The sequence below is a fragment of the Hippopotamus amphibius genome, chromosome 17 (assembly GCF_030028045.1).
Source record: "Hippopotamus amphibius kiboko isolate mHipAmp2 chromosome 17, mHipAmp2.hap2, whole genome shotgun sequence".
NCBI lineage: Eukaryota > Metazoa > Chordata > Mammalia > Artiodactyla > Hippopotamidae > Hippopotamus > Hippopotamus amphibius.
This window is the reverse complement of record NC_080202.1, coordinates 28451119-28471805: the sequence shown is the minus strand read 5'-3', so window position 1 is coordinate 28471805 and position 20687 is coordinate 28451119. Positions and strand designations below refer to the sequence as shown.

General features: G+C 40.8%; 1 protein-coding gene across 2 annotated transcripts in view; it reads left to right on the top strand.

Annotated features, from left to right (window-relative positions):
- The window catches only part of LOC130840820 (phosphatidylcholine transfer protein-like), a 124457-nt gene extending 104775 nt beyond the window's left edge, over positions 1–19682 (top strand). Inside the window, exons 3-5 of one of the 2 annotated variants that reach the window (XM_057716755.1) lie at positions 11837–11954; positions 14404–14498; positions 18849–19682. In XM_057716755.1, coding sequence (XP_057572738.1) covers positions 11837–11954; positions 14404–14498; positions 18849–18914 — 279 coding nt within the window. In that variant the 3' untranslated portion in view covers positions 18915–19682. Of the gene's footprint in view, positions 1–11836; positions 11955–14403; positions 15221–18848 lie in introns of those variants that run through there. The other variant, XR_009050063.1, reaches the window with a different exon arrangement.
- Positions 19683–20687: the final 1005 nt, after the last annotated feature.

Here is a 20687-nt window from a genome sequence, read left to right as displayed (position 1 = left end):
CAATCTTCCAAGACTGAACCAGGAAGAAATAGAAACCATGAACAGACCAATCACAAGTACGGAAATTGAGGCAGTGATTAAAAATCTCCCAACACACAAAAGCCCAGGACCAGATGGATTCACAGGCGAATTCTATCAAACATTTCAAGAAGAGTTAACACCTATCCTTCTCAAACTCTTCCAAAATATTGCAGAAGGCAGAGCACTCCCAAACTCATTCTACGAGGCTACCATCACCCTGATACCAAAACCAGGCAAAGATGTCACAAAAAAAGAAAACTACAGACCAATATCACTGATGAATATAGATGCAAAATTCTCAACAAAATACTAGCTAACAGACTGCAACAGCACATTAAAAAAATCATACACCACGATCAAGTGGGGTTTATCCCGGGGATGCAAGGATTCTTCAATATACGCAAATCAATCAACGTGATACATCATATCAACAAATTGAAGGATAAAAATCGTATGTTCATCTCAATAGATGCAGAAAAAGCTTTTGACAAAGTTCAACACCCATTTATGATAAAAGCTCTCCAGAAAATGGGCATAGAAGGAAATTACCTCAACATCATAAAAGCCATATATGAGAAACCAAAAGCCAACATTGTTCTCAATGGAGAAAAACTGGAAGAATTCCCTCTAAGAACAGGAACAAGACAAGGGTGTCCACTCTCACCACTGTTATTCAACATAGTTTTGGAAGTGTTAGCCACAGCAATAAGAGAAGAAAAAGAAATTAAAGGAATCCAAATTGGAAAAGAAGAAGTAAAATTGTCACTCTTTGCAGATGACATGATATTATATATAGAAAACCCTAAAGACTCTACCAGAAAACTGCTAGCACTCATTGATGAGTTTAGTAAAGTAGCAGGATACAAAAGTAATGCACAGAAATCTCTTGCATTCCTATACACTAACAATGGAAGAGCAGAAAGAGAAATTAAGGAAACTCTCCCATTCACCATTGCAACCAAAAGAATCAAATACCTAGGAATAAACCTGCCTAAGGAGGCAAAAGATCTGTATGCAGAAAACTTTAAGACATTGATGAAAGAAATCAAAGACGACACAAACAGATGGAGGGACATACCATGTTCCTGGATTGGAAGAATCAACATCATGAAAATGACTGTACTACCCAAAGCAATTTACAGATTCAATGCAATCCCGATCAAATTACCAATGGCATTTTTCACAGAACTAGAGCAAGAAATCTTACGATTTGTATGGAAACGCAAAAGACCCCGAATAGCCAAAGCAATCTTGAGAAGGAAAAATGGAGTTGGTGGAATCAGGCTTCCTGACTTCAAACTATACTACAAGGCCATAGTGATCAAGACAGTATGGTACTGGCACAAAAATAGAAAGGATGATCAATGGAATAGAATAGAGAACTCAGAAGTAAGCCCAAACACATATGGGCACGTTATCTTTGACAAAGGAGGCACGAGTATACAATGGAAAAAAGACAGCCTCTTCAGTAAGTGGTGCTGGGAAAATTGGACAGCCACATGTAAAAGAATGAAATTAGAACACTTCCTAACACCATACACAAAAATAAACTCCAAATGGATTAAAGACCTACATGTAAGGCCAGACACTATCAAACTCCTAGAGGAAAACATAGGCAGAACACTCTAGGACATCCATCAAAGCAACATCCTTTTTGACCCACCTCCTAGAATCATGGAAATAAAATCAAGAATAAATGAATGGGACCTCATGAAACTTAAAAGCTTTTGCACAGTGAAAGAAACCATAAACAAGACTAAAAGGCAACCCTCAGAATGGGAAAAAATAATTGCCTATGAAACAACGGACAAAGGATTAACCTCCAAAATATACAAACAGCTCATGCAGCTTCATACCAAAAAAGCAAATAACCCAATCCACAAATGGGCAGAAGACCTAAATAGACATTTCTCCAAAGAAGACATACAGATGGCCAACAAACACATGAAAAGATGCTCAACATCACTAATCATCAGAGAAATGCAAGTCAAAGCCACAATGAGGTATCACCTCAGACCAATCAGAATGGCCATCATCACAAAGTCTGGAAACAACAAATGTTGGAGAGGGTGTGGAGAAAAGGGAACTCTCCTGCACTGTTGGTGGGAATGTAAGTTGGTACAGCCACTATGGAAAACAATTTGGAGGTTCCTTAAAAAACTACAAATAGAACTACCATATGATCCAGTAATCCCACTCCTGGGCATATACCCAAAGAAAACCATAATCCCAAAAGAAACTTGTACCATCAGGTTTATTGCAGCACTCTTTACAATAGCCAGGACATGGAAGCAACCTAAATGCCCATCAACAAATGAATGGATACAGAAGATGTGGCATATATACACAATGGAATATTACTCAGCTATAAAAAGGGATGAGATGGAGCTATATGTAATGAGGTGGATAGAACTACAATCTGTCATACAGAGTGAAGTAAGTCAGAAAGAGAAGGACAAATATTGTATGCTAACTCACATATACGGAATCTAAAAATGGTACTGATGAACTCAGTGACAAGAACAAGGAAGCAGATACAGAGAATGGACTGGAGAACTCGAGGTATGGGAGGGGGCGGGGGGTGAAGGGGAAACTGAGACGAAGCGAGAGAGTAGCACAGACATATATATACTACCAACTGTAAAATAGTCAGTGGGAAGTTGTTGTATAACAAAGGGAGTCCAACTGGAGGATGGAAGATGCCTTAGAGGACTGGGGCAGGGAGGGTGGGGGGGACTCGAGGGGGGGGCGTCAAGGAAGGGAGGGAATATGGGGATATGTGTATAAAAACAGCTGATTGAACCTGGTATACCCCCCCAAAAAAAAAATTAAAAAAAACATAAAAAAAAAAAAACATATGATCATCTCAATAGAAGCAGAAAAAGCTTTTGACAAGATTCATCATCCATTTATGATAAAAACTCTCCAGAAAATGGGCATAGAAGGAAATTACCTCAACATAATAAAAGCCATATATGAGAAACCAAAAGCCAACATTGTTCTCAGTGGGGAAAAACTAAAAGAATTCCCTCTTAGAGCAAGAACAAAACAAGGGTATCCACTCTCACCATTATTATTCAACATAGTTTCGGAAGTTTTAGCCACAGCAATCAGAGAAGAAAAAGAAATTAAAGGAATCCAAATTGGAAAAGAAGAAGTAAAATTGTCACTCTTTGCAGATGACATGATATTATATATACCAAACCCTAAAGACTCTACCAGAAAACTGCTAGCACTAATTGATGAGTTTAGTAAAGTAGCAGGATATAAAATTAATGCACAGAAATTGCTTGCATTCCTATACACTAACAATGGAAGAGCAGAAAGAGAAATTAAGGAAACTCTCCCATTCACCATTGCAACCAAAAGAATAAAATACCTAGGAATAAACCTGCCTAAGGAGGCAAAAGATCTGTATGCAGAAAACTTTAAGACACTGATGAAAGAAATCAAAGATGACACAAACAGATGGAGGGACATACCATGTTGCTGAGTTGGAAGAATCAACATAGTGAAAATGACTATACTACCCAAAGCAATTTACAGATTCAATGCAATCCTGATCAAATTAGCAATGGCATTTTTCACAGAACTAGAGCAAGAAATCTTACAATTCGTATGGAAACACAAAAGACCCCGAATAGCCAAAGCAATCTTGAGAAGGAAAAATGGAGTTGGTGGAATCAGGCTTCCTAACTTCAAACTATACTACAAGGCCATAGTGATCAAGACAGTATGGTACTGGCACAAAAATAGAAAGGAACACCAATGGAATAGAATAGAGAACTCAGAAGTAAGCCCAAACACATATGGGCACCTTATCTTTGACAAAGGAGGCACGAATATACAATGGAAAAAAGACAGCCTCTTCGAAGGGGAAACTGAGACGAAGCGAGAGAGTAGCACAGACATATATATACTACCAACTGTAAAATAGTCAGTGGGAAGTTGTTGTATAACAAAGGGAGTCCAACTCGAGGATGGAAGATGCCTTAGAGGACTGGGGCGGGGAGGGTGGGGGGGACTCGAGGGGGGGGGAGTCAAGGAAGGGAGGGAATATGGGAATATGAGTAAAAAAACAGATGATTGAACTTGGTGTACCCCTCCCCCCCAAAAAAAAGACAGCCTCTTCAATAAGTGGTCCTGGGAAAATTGGACAGCTACATGTAAAAGAATGAAATTAGAACACTTCCTAACACCATACACAAAAATAAACTCCAAATGGATTAAAGACCTACATGTAAGGCCAGACAGTATAAAACTGCTAGAGGAAAACATAGGCAGAACACTCTATGACATACATCAAAGCAAGATTCTTTTGGACCCACCTCCTAGAATCATGGAAATAAAATCAAGAATAAGCAAATGGGACCTCATGAAACTTAAAAGCTTTTGCACAGTGAAAGAAACCATAAACAAGACTAAAAGGCAACCCTCAGAATGGGAGAAAATAGTTGCCAACAAAACAATGGACAAAGGATTAACCTCCAAAATATACAAGCAGCTCATGCAGCTTAATACCAAAAAAGCAAATAACCCAATCCACAAATGGGCGGAAGAGCTAAATAGATAATTCTCCATAGAATACATACAGATGGCCAACAAACACATGAAAAGATGCTCAACATCACTAATCATCAGAGAAATGCAAGTCAAAGCCGCAATGAGGTATCACCTCACACCGATCAGAATGGCCATCATCACAAAATCTGGAAACAACAAATGTTGGAGAGGGTGTGGAGAAAAGGGAACTCTCCTGCACTGTTGGTGGGAATGTAAGTTGGTACAGCCACTATGGAAAACAATTTGGAGGTTCCTTAAAAAACTACAAATAGAACTTCCATATGATCCAGTAATCCCACTACTGGGTATATACCCAAAGAAAACCATAATCCCCAGAGAACCATGTACCATAATGTTTATTGCAGCACTATTTACAATAGCCAGGACATGGAAGCAACCTAAATGCCCATCAACAAATGAATGGGTAAAGAAGATGTGGCATATATACACAATGGAATATTACTCAGCTTTAAAAAGGGATGAGGCGGAGCTGTATGTAATGAGGTGGATAAACCTACAGTCTGTCATACAGAGTGAAGTATGTCAGAAAGAGAAAGACAAATATTGTATGCTAACTCACATATACAGAATCTAAAAATGGTACTGATGAACTCAGTGACAAGAACAAGGACGCAGGTGCAGAGAATGGGCTGGAGAACTTGAGGTTTGGGAGGGGGTGGGGGGTGAAGGGGAAGCTGAGACGAAGTGAGAGAGTAGCACAGACATACATATACTACCAACTGTAAAAGCCAGTGGGAAGTTGCTGTGTAACAAAGGGAGTTCAACTCGAGGATGGAAGATGCCTTAGAGGACTGGGACAGGGAGGGTGGGGGGGGAGTTGAAGGAGGGAGGGAATATGGGGATATGTGTATAAATACAGATGATTGAACTAAGTGTACCTCAAAAATAAATAAATAAATAAATAAAACAAAAAACAGAAAGAGGTTTATTTTTCTCACCTAAAAAGTAGTTCAGAGGTCAGCAGTTGCTGGCATTAGTTTTGCTGATCAACAATGTCAGTAAAACTCTTTGAATGGTTTGTTGTCTCTTAGTCACAAAATAGTTCCTGCAGCTCCAAATATCATGTCCATATTCAAAACAGGAAGCAGGTGCCATATAGCCACTTCTACCTGCATAGGAGATCAGGAAAGTTATTAGCTATGCATGGCTGTAAGGTTTCTCTTAGCAAGCAAGAATGAGACTATATGCTCTAACGAATCTCCTCTTTCTTTTGGGAATTGTATTTTACACAGCCATGATTCTCTACCATTGAATAATTCTTTTACCATCTAAAGTATAGGAAACTAAACATCCTATAAGTGGAGCACTAGGAAAATATACAGTGTGCTTTACTTTAGATAAAGAAATCAAGCCATTCTTAAAAGTTCTGGGGACTTCCCAGGTGGCACAGTGGTTAAGAAACCACCTGCCAATGCAGGAGACACGGGTTTGATCTGGGAAGATCCCACATGCTGTGGAGCAACTAAGCCTGTGTGCCACAACTACTGAGCCTGAGCTCTAAAGCCCGTGAGCCACAACTACTGTGCCCGTGTGCCACAACTACTGTAGCCTGCATGCCTAGAGCCCATGTTCCACAGCAAGAGAAGTTACCACAATAAGAAGCCCACTTATCGCAACTAGAGAAAGCCCACGCACAGCAGTGAAGACCCAACACAGCCAAAAATAAATAAATAAATTAGTCAATTAATTAATTACTTAAATTTAAAAAATATAGTGATTTAAAGTTTTTTTTTTTTTTAAAGTGGTTTTCTGGGGGAGCATCAGGAAAAGCCAAGAACCTCTTGAATAAATTTGTTCGGAGTCACTTATTGAAATGTTAGTACGTTTGGAAATATACCTGCAACAAATGTTGCACAGGGATCATATCTATAATTTTAAAAGACTTACACATTAATACTAAAAACATTGCCCAAATAAAGCTAACATTTATGGTTTTTCCTATTAAATTGTTATAAACAATGGTACCCAATCCCAGTAAGATGTTCTTTTGATACTGGTGAGAGTATAAATAGGCAAAATTTTTTCTTAAAGGTTTATAAAAAATACAAGAGCCTTAAAATGTTAATTTCCTTTACCCTAAAATTTATCTATACCAAAGTTTCCTGCTTTTCTAATGAAAAAATTATAAATATGGACCAAGTTGTCCATATAGAATAATTGTTCTAGAAATATTTGTAATTGCAAATGTGCATGGAAACAGAAATAACTTATAAGAAGAATTAGGAACTTTCAGGTCAAGATGGTGGAATAGAAGGATGTGGAACTCTCTTCCTCCCACAAATACGTCAAAAATACATCTGTATGTGGAACAATTCTCACAGAATACCTAATGAACACTTACAGAAGATCTCAAACAGCCAAAGTTGCAAGAAAGATCACCATGTAACCAGGCAGGATGAAAAAAAAAAAAAAAAAAAAAAAAAAAAAAGGAATCAGGACAAGGCCTGTACCCCTAGGAGGGAGCTGTGAAATAGAAAAGATTCCTGCACCCTGGGAAGCCCTTCACCAATGGGGAGATCAGCTGGAACAGAAAGGGAGCTTCCTAGTCTCAGAGGAGAGCACAGAAGATAGTTTGTGGCAGGGAGAACAGAGAAGGACTGTCACAGATGGTCCTTGCCACGGCACAGCACTCTCCAGCATGAGACACTTGTCCACTGTTATGCATGGAGGCTGGGTGTTGAAACTGGGGCTTTAAAGGATCCAGGGAGAGAATTGGGGTTGGCTACATGGAGACAGCCTGAAGGGGCTGCAGTGTGGTACAGCCACAGCCAGGGATGTACATGGAAGAAGCCTGTGCCTGCCATAGAAGTGAAGGGGTACATGAAAGGAGAGGTGGGGCCAACTATAGCAGCCTCTTTTTCAGCATGCTCTCAGCTATTGCAATGCCATCTCTACAAGTTCTGGGAGCATGCAAGAGCCAGTGGGTTGCAACATGCTACTAAAAAACTAATGGGTCAATGATGAAATCAAAGAGGAAGTTAAAAAAATACTTTGAGACAAATGACAATGAAAACACAACCATACAAAATCTATGGGAAGCAGCAAAAGCAGTTCTTAGGGGGAAGTTCATAGCAATATAGGACTTCCTCAAAAGACAAGAAAAATCTTATGTAAACAACCTAACCTACCACCTAAAAGAATTAGAAAAAGAACAAATAAAACATAAAGGCAGCAGAAGGAAGGAAATAATAAAGATCAGAAATAAAGAAAATAGATGTTAAAAAACAATACAAAAAATTTAATAAAACCAAGAGCTGCTTCTTTGAAGGGGTAAACAAAATCAACAAATATCTGGCCAGGCTCACCAAGAAGAAAAGAGAGAGGACCCAAATAAACACAGTAAGAAATGAAACAGGAGAAATAACAATTGATACCTCAGAAATTAAAACAAAATAAGAAAATACCATGAACAATTACATATCAACAAATTGGACAACCTAGAAGAAATGGACAAGTTTCTAGAAACATACAGCCCACCAACACTGAATCAAGAAGAAACAGATAATTTGAAAGGAGTGATCACTAGAGGTGAATAGAATCTATAGTTAAGAAAACTCTCTGCAAACAAAAGTTCAGGACCAGATGGCTTCACTGGGGAATTCTACTAATATACAAAGAAGAACTTATACTGCTCCTTCTCAAACTCTTCCAAAAGACTAAAGAGGAGGAAAGATTCCAAAGTTATTCTATGAAGCCACCATCACCCTGAAACCAAAGCCAGACAAAGATGCTACCAAAAAAGAAAACAATATCTTTGATGAATATAAATGCAAAAATTCTCAACAAAATATTAGCAAACAGAACAACACATACAAAACACACACCACAATCAAGTAGGATTCATCACAGTGTCACAAGGATAGTTCAACATACTCAAATCAATCCATGTGATATACCACATCGACAAAAGACAAAACCACATGATCATCTCAATAAATGCAGAAAAAGCATTTGATAAAATTCAACATCCATTCATGATAAAAATTTTTACCAAAGTAGGTATAGAGGGAACATATCTCAACGTAATAAAAACTGTTTATGACAAACCCACAGCCAACATAATACTCAGTGGTGAAAAGCTGAAAGCCTTCCCACTAAAATCTGGAACAAGACAAGGATGCCCACTCTCACCACTTCTCTTCAACGTAGTATTGGAAGTCTTAGCCACAACAATCAGACAAGAAAAAAGAAAGAAAAGTTATCCAAACTGGAAGTGAAGAGGTAAAATTGTCATTACATGCAGATGACATGCTACTATATATAGAAAACCCTAAAGACTCCACACAAAAACAACTAGAACTGATAAACGAGTTCAGCAATGTAGCAGGATACATGATTAACATACAAAAGTTTGTTGCATTTCTTTACACTAACAATGAAATCTCAGAAAGGGAATGTAAAAAATAAATCCCTTTTACTTATTTATTTTTCCCTTTTTTAAAAAAAAATTATTGGACTATAGTTGATTTACAATGTTGAGTTACTTTCATGTGTACAGCAAAGTGAATCTGTTATACATATCCATATATCCATTCCTTTTTAGATTCTTTTCCCATATAGGTCATTATAGAATATTGAGTAGAGTTGCCTATGCTATACAGTAGGTCCTTATTAGTTATCTATTTTATATGTAGTAGTGTGTATATGTCAATCCCAATCTTCCAATTTATCCTTCCTCCCCACTTACCCCCTGGTAACCATAAGTTTATTTTCTTCATCTGTAACTCTATTTCCAAAAAACAATCCCTTTTAAAATCATATCAAAAATAAAATAAAATAAAATACTTAGGAAAGAACTTGATCAAGGAGGTAAAAGACTTACATGGTGAGAAGTATAAAACATTAATAAAAGAAATTGAAGATGATTCAAAGAAATGGAAAGATATCCCATGATCTTGGATTAGAAGAATTAATATTGTTAAAATGCCATACTACTCAAAGTGATTTATAGATTAAATGTGACCCCTATCAAATTACCCAAAACGTTTTATACAGAATTAGAACAAATAACCCTAAAATTAATATGGATGCATCAGAGACCCAGAATTGCCAAAGTAATCCTTAGAAAGAAGAACCAAGCTGGAGGCATAACCCTCCCAGCTATCCTCCCAGTATAACAATACTACAAAGCTACAGTAATCAAATCAGGATGATATTGGCACAAAAACAGACATATGAATAGCTGGAACAGAATAGAGAGCCCAGAAATAAACCTACCCACCTACCATCAATTAATCTTCCACAAAGGAGGTAAGAATATACAATGGAGAAAAGAGAGTCTCTTTGGCAACTGGTATTGAGAAAGCTGGACAGCCACATGTAAATGAAAAAAGTTAGAACACTCCCTCATATCATACACAAAAATAAACTTAAAATGCCTTAAAGACAAATATAGGACATGACACCATGCCCTTCCTGTGGGGCATCCATGGCACAACACATAAGGGGATCAGACCTACATGTTTGTCATTTGCTGGCTGGAAACCTTTGGTATAAAGCCACATACTTTTAGAGATGAAACATCCTACGTTTCAATTTTACCTTCCCTTTCCTGCCAGGTACTTTCATATACATCTGAATTTCCTAAACTGGGATATACTTACCTTTGGGTTGTGCACCTGAGTCAGGAGCCCCTTGAAGCCTCACAATCTCTAGAAAGATTCCCTGTGTTTACCCCTTGACTTCACATAAGTCCTTGGAATGGTGTTTAAGAAGATGGATTCATTCATGTTGATTAGCCAATAAGATTGTGTGAGCACGTGGAAGTATGAGTCCATCTAAAAGCTTTACTTTTGTTTGCTTTGTTTGTTTGCTTTTGCACTGAAATTAAGAGGCATCGATTTAATCTTAACAATAGAGTCTTTAGACAAGGTGAGGGTCAGGAATTGTTAGCTGCCATTGTCTGGGGAGTGAAGGGTACCCACTCCAGCCCAGAATCCTCACAGAATATGGCTTAACATGAAAAGAAGGAAACTCTTTTGTATCAATACTTAGGAATCTAGAAATAATCTTTTTCTAAGTAAAAGGTACTAGTATGATTTGAAGCAGGTGTTTCTTCCCCCTTTCGTTCTTTTATATAAAAGTCGTTCACAGAAAAAAAAAAACAGTTGGTGAAAAGTTCTGTCTTGGAATTCAGAAAACAATATTTTGGGTTTCATTATACCCCATGGGTATCTAAAATAGTAGCCTGAACCCTGAATGCTAGCTGCCTAGATGACACCCCCACAGGGATGTTTAATAAACATCTCAAACTCAACATGCCCAGGATAGAACTCTTGGTTACCTCACAGCCTACAAATCATATCCTTTGCAAGTTTTCTCTGTCTTAGAAAGTGGATATCCCATCTACCTGGTTGCTTAATAAAGTTTCCAAGAGTTATTCTCAATTCTTTGCTTTCTCTCTTCCAACAGCCAATCTGTCAGAAATTCCTGTTGACATTACTTCTAAAATACGTCCCTAAATCACTGACTTCTCCCCACCACTGTTACCTCCCTGTCCAATCACCATCATCTTTTGTCTGGACCATTGCACTGGTCTTCTAACCCATCGCCTTGTACCCTTATGATCTATTTTCTATCAAGCAGCAAGAATCATCTTTTTAAAAGTCATTCTCCTGTTTAAAGTCATTCATTGGTTTTCCATAGCAGTTAGAATGAAATCCTTACACCTATACCCTGGTGTACAAAGCCCTTTGGACACGGCCCCCACTACCTCTCTGACCTCAGCACTTACTGCTCTCTCCCATTACAGCTCTCTGGACCCCTGACTTTCTGTTCTGTGGGTAAGCCAGTCCACCAGCTGAGGGCCCTCTCCCAACCTGGAATGGAGATTACTCATCTTCCCATGGCTGGCTTCTTCTAATATTTGGAAAACTACTTCTTATACATATTATCCCTCATAGAGTCCATTCACCATCACCTGACAGTATTGAACCCCTGCCCTCCAAACCCATGCACCATTTATCACACAACCCTCTTTTATCCTACTTAAATTACTTGGATAGTGTTTATAGCTCTCACCACCACCAAGGCCTAAGACCAAATATAAGACCCATGAGAGCAGTATTTTCATCTGTTTTTTAACCATATGTCACCAAAACCACAGAGGAGGTGCTCAATAGTGATGTTGCATGAACCACTGTTTTTTGTTTGTTTTTTTTTTTTTCATCATATGCTGTGTAGTCTCAACATGGGAATCATTAGGTTGTTTCTGCCTGTCCTGTTTTTACAGCTGACTGGATATTACGAGTATAAGGCCCCTGGAGTTCTGGAGGATTTCCCACCAGATCTACTTGCAGATGTCAATATGGACTTCAACTATAGAAAAGAGCAGGATGAATTTGTTCAAGGTCAGTGATACCTACAATTTTTAAAATCAGTTATAAGGTAGAATCTATTGTTATTTACTCTAGCCAATAGAAAGCTATAGGTTTAATTTCTACAATGTTATATTTCATTTTAAATTTTGGCTTAAATGTCTAAAGTGCTGGGCTGAAATGTTTCTTCACTATTTCTAGGACTTGCTCCTTGCATACACTTAGGTTTACTCTCCAGTTTGCTCTGGGAGCTACTTTGCTCTTATTGTAAGTTCACTGTCATCTCATACACTTGGGTGGCCATGGAAGTCTTCTTGGAGGAGGTGGTGTCCAACCTTTTTTTAGGAATTGAATCAAAATTTTAGAGACTTTAAGAACACATATATGTGAGGATGTGAGAGGATGAGGGGGTGAGTGGTAAGAGGACATTCCAGACCCCAGGGACAGCATGACTAAAGTGAGGAAGGCATGAAACCACATGAAATATTAAGAAAAACTGTGATCAGTTTGGTGCTGTTGGTTTGTTGGGGTAGCAGAATTTGGAACTACAGTGGGAGGAGGGTCCACATCCACAAAGGCCTAGGCTGGTTACCAGGCTAGAGTTCTTAGATTTTCCCTAGAAGGGATGGAGATTTATAAGAGACATTAGATAGGGGATATTCCCATCACTTAGAGCAGGGAATGGCCTTTGCCATCCCTGTCACAGTGAAATACATACACAGCAGCTAGCCCAGGGGCACAGAAATCCTTAGAGACCTTGCTGTGGTTGCAAGTAACAAAAGCTAACAAATGGCAGTGTAAGAAAAGGAAAGAGTTTATTGGTTCTTGACACTGAAAATCCATGGGTGTCTGGCTTATAGAACAGCTGCTTGACTCTGTTTTCGTCTGTGTTGACCTCACTCTCAGTCAGATTCTTGTGTCATGGCAGAGGTGGGGCCACCAGAAGATACAGGCTTACATTCTAAGCAGACATAATCCCAGAGGAATAGAAACTTTCCATTGATGGCAGCCAGAGTCCCAGGGCTGGTTCTCATAGCCTCAACATGGATCATGTACTTACTTCCTGGGGACATTTATCATAGTTTTGGGTGACTTAGTGTTTTCAAATACCCTCCTATCTAGAGGGAATTGTGATGCCCCCTATTCAGTGGAGAAGTCACACATTCTCTGTCCATTTCCCTAGCAGCCGGAGTCCAGTCGTGTGCTGTAGAGGTTGGCAGAGCCTCTGATGTGTGGTGCTTGGCATTATCAGTCCACACTGGAGTATGGTCCAGAGACAGCAATAGTTTAGCATCTCTGTAGCAATTCTGAGGTTCTGAATCTGACTCTGGTCCTCCTAGCTCTTCTGTAAGCTACCTGAGAACTGTTACTAAACCACTTCTTGGGCTAAACTTGCTAGAGCGGCAAGCCAAGACTGTCTACACACAGCTTCCCTAAACTAATCACCAGGGCCATATCTGGCTCAATTTCCCAGCTCTGAAATTAATGCTGAGTCAGTTGTGCTTAAACCACATAGTGGAGAAGGAGGGGAAGGGTGAGGCCCTGAAGGAGAATAATATGCTTGTCCAAGAAGTGGAGAGTCAAAGCTGAGCAAGCAAAAGCAACAGATGTCCACTCCTTCCCTTCCTTTCAAGGGCATCTTCAGCCCCTTGTACCAATGAGCTGGCAAGCTCTTTACCCTGTGGTCTGCTTCTAATAGATTTTTTTTTTAAAGTAAATTAATGAACACATTTCCACAGTCGGCATCTCCTTAAAGGACTCTCTTGGTTCCTTCAGCAGCCTTAGCTTGGCTCCTTCTCTGAATGGTTAGTTAGAAGCTTCCTGAACAGCTTGAGGGCAGAGGCTGTGCACTTCATAGAGTTCCCTTGCTCTCTCTCTCCAAGAGCTGATGCTATTTGCACACAATAGCATGGTGGTTATTAAGGAGATTTAGTCTCTGTAGCTGTGATATAAAGCAACATGGGAGAGAGGCGTGAAACAGGGTTAGCACAGTTAAGCTACTTTCCAGCTCTTTAGGAAGGACACTGACTTCTCTGGAACCTTCATTTCCCAACTGAACACACTAGACTGGATGGCTCAGTCCCAGGACACCTGTAATAAGTCAAGAAGTCTAAAGAGGGGCTTAAGGGCACAACAGGAAAACTATTGGTATGGTAGTGCCATCTGGTGGTTACCCTGATTTTAAAACCTAAACATTTATTTTTGGATGCCTAATTTTGTTTCATTTCACCCTGAGAATGTTGTTTGCAGTATACAATGAACAAGTTTTGTTGGATTGTTTTGTTTTTACTGTGTTTTTATATCTATTTGACACTGTCCCTTGACAACAAGCTTTCAGTTGTAATGAATTTGTCTTTTTCTAGAATTCTGTGCCTTATAAGTTACTGTTTTATCATTCCCTATAAGGTCATCATATCAAATATTCTTGTTGATTGAAGCCAAATAGGCTTCCAGAAGCAGTAACTTCTTTTGTTCTCCTCAGAACTTTATGAAAAAGAATGTAATGGAGAGGCAGTGGTCTACTGGGAAGTGGAGAGCCCTTCTCCCAAGTTCAGCAGAGATGTATCCTTTCCAAAGGTGCACCGTTACCCAACTTTCTAAGTGTTTCTGTGCCCCATGGCCATCACTCGATGGTGGTATGTCCAGCAGGAGTGGACAACATTGTCTTTGACACTTGCAGAGGCATCTGGTAAAGCTGTTCCTTCCTGTGTGTCTTTCAGAGACCTCAGAGTGTGATTTCTGGGCCTGACCACGTGGAGCATCTGTAATCGTGGTCACGGGAGGGCAGCTCATACCTCCCTGAGAAGTTTTCTAGGGCTTGAAATTGTCGGGACACAGAACTGGGGACCTGAAAACTACTTTTCATAAAGAGTATTTGATACAGTCTCTCAGTCTATGGAGGAGGAAGTAGGGACCCAGAGATGTAATGTGACAGAGGCACACAGACAGGTGGTTAGCACCTGACTGGGGGCTGGAACTCAGGCCCCACATTTCCAGCTCCCTCCACCTCCCTTCCTCCTCGAATATTGGATCTATACACTGTGTGTAAGTTTCTTCCCCTCAGTTTCCTCAGTTATGAAATCAAGCAGTTGAATGGATGTGAGGAGTTTTAGCTGACACTCCAAGGATCTATGAAACCCACTTAGGGCCAGCCTGGGAGGGTATGATGGACATTTGCTGGGTGGGCAGATGGGGTAGAATATAAGTGGGGACAGGTAAGATTTCGATTCCACTGTCCTCTTCTATCATAGCAGCTAAGATTTTTACACACTGAATTTCCATAAGGGATCCTTTTATCAAAGGGTCTCGGGGATTAAAAAAAAAAAAAAAAAAAAGCTTGGAAACCACTGAACTGGATGATCACTGGAATATTTTCTAGCTCTAACATTCTGTCAGTCTGTTTATTCCTAAGTAATTGTTCTCTAGAAGGAGACGGGGCATGAAAGTGTATTTATGGGTATTGTTTCTGTGTATTTTGTGTGTGTGTCTACCCTGGCCCAACTAGTTTACAGATTTCATAAGGGATTATTTCTGGCACAGTTCCCACAGACTTCTAGATAGAGGTGTTAGGTAATTCAAGAAATTGTGGTTACTTAATTACTTAGATTTTACGTGTTTTTTTCTTCTCCTGCCAACAACTGTGCAGGGTAGGAACCATCATCCCCATCTGACGGGGAAGGACACTGAGGCTGAGGGAAGTTCAGAAGCCTGCTCAGGTTCTCATCAGGTTCTCACCACTAGTAGGCGGCAGAGACAGGAGTGGGCCCAGGTCCAGCTGTGTCCAGAGAAGGTGACCTGGACCAGGGCAACCACCCCTCTGACCTCACAGGGACTCTGCGGGGGGGGTGTTCTCAGGAGTGGACACTTGGGGCTCCTTGAAGTTCTATTTCATTGGCTTGCCAATGTCACACAATTCCATAATGAGTTTTTTATTCTTTGCATATACACGTATGTCACAAATACACACAACAGATCATCCTGCAGTGAGCCTGGGGGAGGGGCAGACCACTGTGGGTGCTGTAGAGACTCCAAGCTGGCCTGGGACTGTGGTTTTGGCTATTGTAGTAAGTGTAATTATGTTAAACTTAGAGTGATTTTTTTGGATTATTTTAGGCTTTAATTCCTTCTCCTGTGAAACCTAAAATTCTACTATTAGAAAGTCTAATGAACACATCAAAGAGCTGAGACCTCTGCAGCTAGGAAAGTTTTTGGAGCCAGATCTGGGTTCAAATTCAGGTTCCATCACTTCAGCTGGGCTATGGGATCTTCAGCAATATTCTTTATTTCTCTAAGTCTCAATTTCATCATCTACAAGATGGGGATACTTATGCAAACTCACAGGGACATTGTCAGGATCAAAACTGATGCTAAATGCAAAGCACATGATGTAGGTACATGGTGAGGGCTCAGTTAGTGGTGACTCCTGTTCTTTCTTAGGATCTAACTATATTCCCTGTAATAGAGCCAAAGACATAGTGGTTGTTCTGTGTTTATTGAGATGGAATGGCTTTGTTATTCCTGGTGAACCAAAACCAGCGAGGACATCTGCCTATTAACTATTCGGGTATTCATGGGTCTTCCTGTGATCTCCAGGTGATAGTAACCTGGCCTGACCATCCTCTGTGCATAGAGGTCAGTGATTAGGGCTTAGAGGGAGGACAAAAGAAATGGCCCCATTGTTTACTGAGTGCAATTCTGTTCCAATCTCTTTTCAATGCCCCCACCAAGCCTGACTGCTGGGCAGTGCCATCCCTTTTTCCTGCAAAAGGGACTGAGTCTCAGAAAAGTGAGTAACTTACCCAGAATCATGCAACTGATAAGTGACCAATCCTCTGAGATCTCATTGCCTTCTTGGAGAAAGGAGGAGTGGGTTCCCCACATAATTTAAAGTAGAAGGAACCATTCACAGGTGGGTCACGCATGCTCTCCAATGGGAACACCAAGTGGGAGGAGCCACGGTTTTGCAGGGCGGTAGGCAGACAGGGCAGGACGTGAAGTAACAGTGCAAGGGAGCAAATGCCAAATGGAGGAACAGAATCATCTCCCTTTGCTTCTGCAGTGTGGACTTTTCTTCCGCTCATTTGAGATGCTGGCCTTGATGCCGTCCCTTGACTGGCGGTGTAGTACATCTATGTGCAGCAGCGGAGAGAGCCGGACCATGAAGGGCTGAAGATCCATGTGATTCTGGCCCAGAGCACCTCCGTGCCACAGTTCCCAGAGAGGTGGGGTGTGATCCGAGTGGAGTAATACCAGCAGAGGCTGGTGATCCAGAGCGATGGCTAGAGGGGGAACAAAGCTAAACAGAGGGTGCGTGTTGGCACCGGGCAGGGCCACCCATGTAAGGCCGCGCTGACTGCAAGGCTGGTAAAGTGAAGGATGCTTATTCCTGAGGTCAGAGGCTGGGCATGGGTGCAAAAGAAACCAGGGAGACTCAATTCACTCCAGAAGCTTGGCCACAATGCACGGTGGATGTTTAAATCTGATGAATTCATTCTTTACAAACTCTTGAGTTGTCCAGATGATATCAGAACATCCAAGGGAATCAGAAGGTTTAGAAACTCACTTCAGGCTGGTCCTGTCCATGCACGCACTGGCTGGGGGTGGGCAGGAGGGCTGGTGGGACCATATCTCTGTAGGCAGCTCCTGCTGAGCAAACACCCAGGGACTCAGGACCTGCCTGCCGTGAGTTCCAGCCTCCGGAGAGAAGCTGGGAAGAGTCCATGTGGCCCCCTGCTGGACTGGAATCAGTGTGGCCTTGAGGGTGCGGCAAAATCTGAACTCACTTCTGACATGTGTTAGATCTGCCACCTTACACGAGTCACCCCACTCTTCTGAGTCTCCATTTTATCATTTATAAACAGCTTTATTTTATCAACTCCTTAGGATTGAGAATAATTAATGACAGAAATAATTGAGAGACTATAACCAAGTGTCTAGTACTTGCCTGGTGTTTAATAAACAGCAGCAGCTTGTGCCTTGGCTGTTTTCCAAAATGTAAGTTTCCTGTACAGCAAGGCAGAGGGGTGCATCCACTTGAATTCCATGTAACCTCCCTCCTTACTGTTAAAGCCTGAATATGAAGGTGGAAGGTTTGACAGGTTTGTATTCATCTTTCTAACATTTTCCCATCTTCTCAATTGTCCTTTTTCACCCTGTCTAGTTTTCATGTATTACTTCAATAACCTGGATTGCCCAGTTCAGAACTGGCTCTTTAAGTGGGCTGCCAAGGTGAGATCCAGGAGGCAGGAGGGGAAGTGTGTTTAGACCATGACTTAGCCCGTGGGGGTGCCAGGCTGAAGAGATGCGCTGTCTCAGGCCTCATGAGGCTCTTTTGTGAAGCAGCTTGGTTGACTTATCATGGTTAGAACTGGGGTTGCCAACATCTAGGATGGAGGCTGGGACAAAGGACAAAGAATCTTCAGCTGGAAAAGTAAAATAAAGCAAGACAAAAAAATATCTGTAGAGAAGGAGTAAATAAGATGCTTGGGGAAATTCTTGAACAGTGTTCAACACTAACTAAAGGATGACATATTCTCCCTCTTGCACCCAATTCTTACCGTTTTCTAATCCTATAAAGCAAGTCCTTTCTCTCATTTCTTTGGAAGAATCCCACTGCCTAAGCCAATCCCATTTCCTGTGTTTTTTTTTTTTCTTTCCAAAAAATGGTGTCTTAGAAATGTCTTAGCTTTTATTAGTAAAAGCCAAAATATACAACAAGATTTTACAACAGTGGCCCCTGCCATCCAGCCTTCCCTGAGTCCTACATTTTGTCATCATCCATAGCAACATTCTGTGGAAATCTGGTCAGGGGCCCTATTGTCATATTTATTACTCCCCAAATCATCTTCCTTTACCTTCGCCACATCCTGAAGAATCAGGAGTAACTGCTCTGAGGACATAGAAGTGACAATCTCCTTTCCTTTGCAGAATGAAGTTCCTAAATATTTGAAAAACATGGTGAATGCCTGTTATAACTATCACAGGAGAACCTAAGAGAGGGAATTGGAAACCTTGTGTCCATGGAATGTTGTCCATGGAATGCTGTCCATGGAATGATGCCTCCAGAAGTGCCACAACCACCGATGCCCAGCCTGCCTTTCCCTTTTCCATCTTCAGAGGCCTACATGCTGTCCAGCACCTTGCCCCCAAGTGTGTTTGCCTGACGCCCAGCTTCCTTTCTCACTCTTCCTACCCCAAGACCAGGTGCCTTCTTCAACTATTGACTGTGGGTGAGATTAGGGGAAACTTCGCTTATTTATTTTTAAAAAGAGGAGTGCTCCATGAGGAACAAAGTCATTTAATTGTGCCATTCTAGGGGGATCATGGGTGGAGGACTGACAGCACCACCTAAGAGTGACTGAACCTGCCGAGCTGGCTCCTTCCCACATGCGATTTCCTGCAACCCAGGGGGATGATCTCCTGCTGAAGTTGCATTGCCTTCAGAACTGACTCTCAGTGCACCAAGACTGGAAGACTCATGTCCATTTGCCTTATGCTTTGCTGACTTGATTTGCCTAATTTGAGATGCTAATCCACTAAGCCTCTCCCATTCCTGCTTGTGGAGGATTATGAGTTGTTTTGATTTCAAACCATTTTGAAAAACATTGCAGGCCTGACCAGGCACATAGTGTGATAACAATTGTTTCCTCATCATCCATGTCTGGATTTTTCTCTTCCCCATATGTCACTGGGGATGGCTGTCTGTACCTCTCTAGCTCTGCATTTTACTGGACACCGAGGCATCAAGACAGCTCTGGCAGTTATCAGAAGCAAATAGAATATTAGTTAGTATTCAAAAGATAATAACCAAGTTTTACTTCAGTAACAAGTACTCATGGTTTTTTGTTTATTTCTCTCCTGTTAGAATCTTTGTCTACATGAGGTCTGGCAGTCATCATGGGCTTGTTCTAGGACCTCCATGTTCAAATTATTGCTAATCATTCCTGGCTGTTCTTACTCTAAAAAATGACTGAAGGAGGAAAACTGCTCACCAGCAGTCACCTCAGCTGCACGTTGATGCCTGTGCTCTCCTGTGGCTGCTTTGCTCCCACCAGCACCTGAGGTGGCCAAGTTTGGTGAGAGGCACAGCTGGGATGCAGTCCTAGGCAGTGGAATCTCAAGGTCTTACTCATGGACTTGAACATAAAAAGGAATCTCAGTCTTACCTACATGCAAGGCCAGGTGTACAGTGGTCTCAGGTAGGGGTTGGTACAGGTGTTCAAACTGACATTAGGAATCAACTCTTCTTCAGGTTATCTTTGACATTAGGCTGTGTTCAATCTCAGGATGGCTGCTAAGAGAAAAAAGTAGGCCTGCAACTTCCCAGGTTCATGCCACGTCAAAAAAGGATAGCATTTCTTTCCAGTTGATCCCAAACTATCCCATGATTCCCTTGAAACAATGTGTCAATCCCTGCCCCAGTCATTGTGATCACATGGATAGAATTATGCAAAAAAGTGAATACTTCATAAATTTATCATTAAAATATCACTATTAATAATATAGCTGGAATTTTAGGTAAACTAAAGCTAAATGTCTCATGGAATAAAAGTCACATTGACATTTTTTGTATAGAGTTATTGAAACATAAGCACTAAGAATACAGTGTTGAGCAAAGATTCAACATAAAATTGTGTCATTCAAACCATACCTCTAAACACTGATAATCTGCTAAGAACACTGAAAATACTAAGTATGCTGAGTTTTTAAGTAAAGCAGTTTAGAAAGTCACTAACTTGCTATAATTAGTAAAGAACCTTTCACATT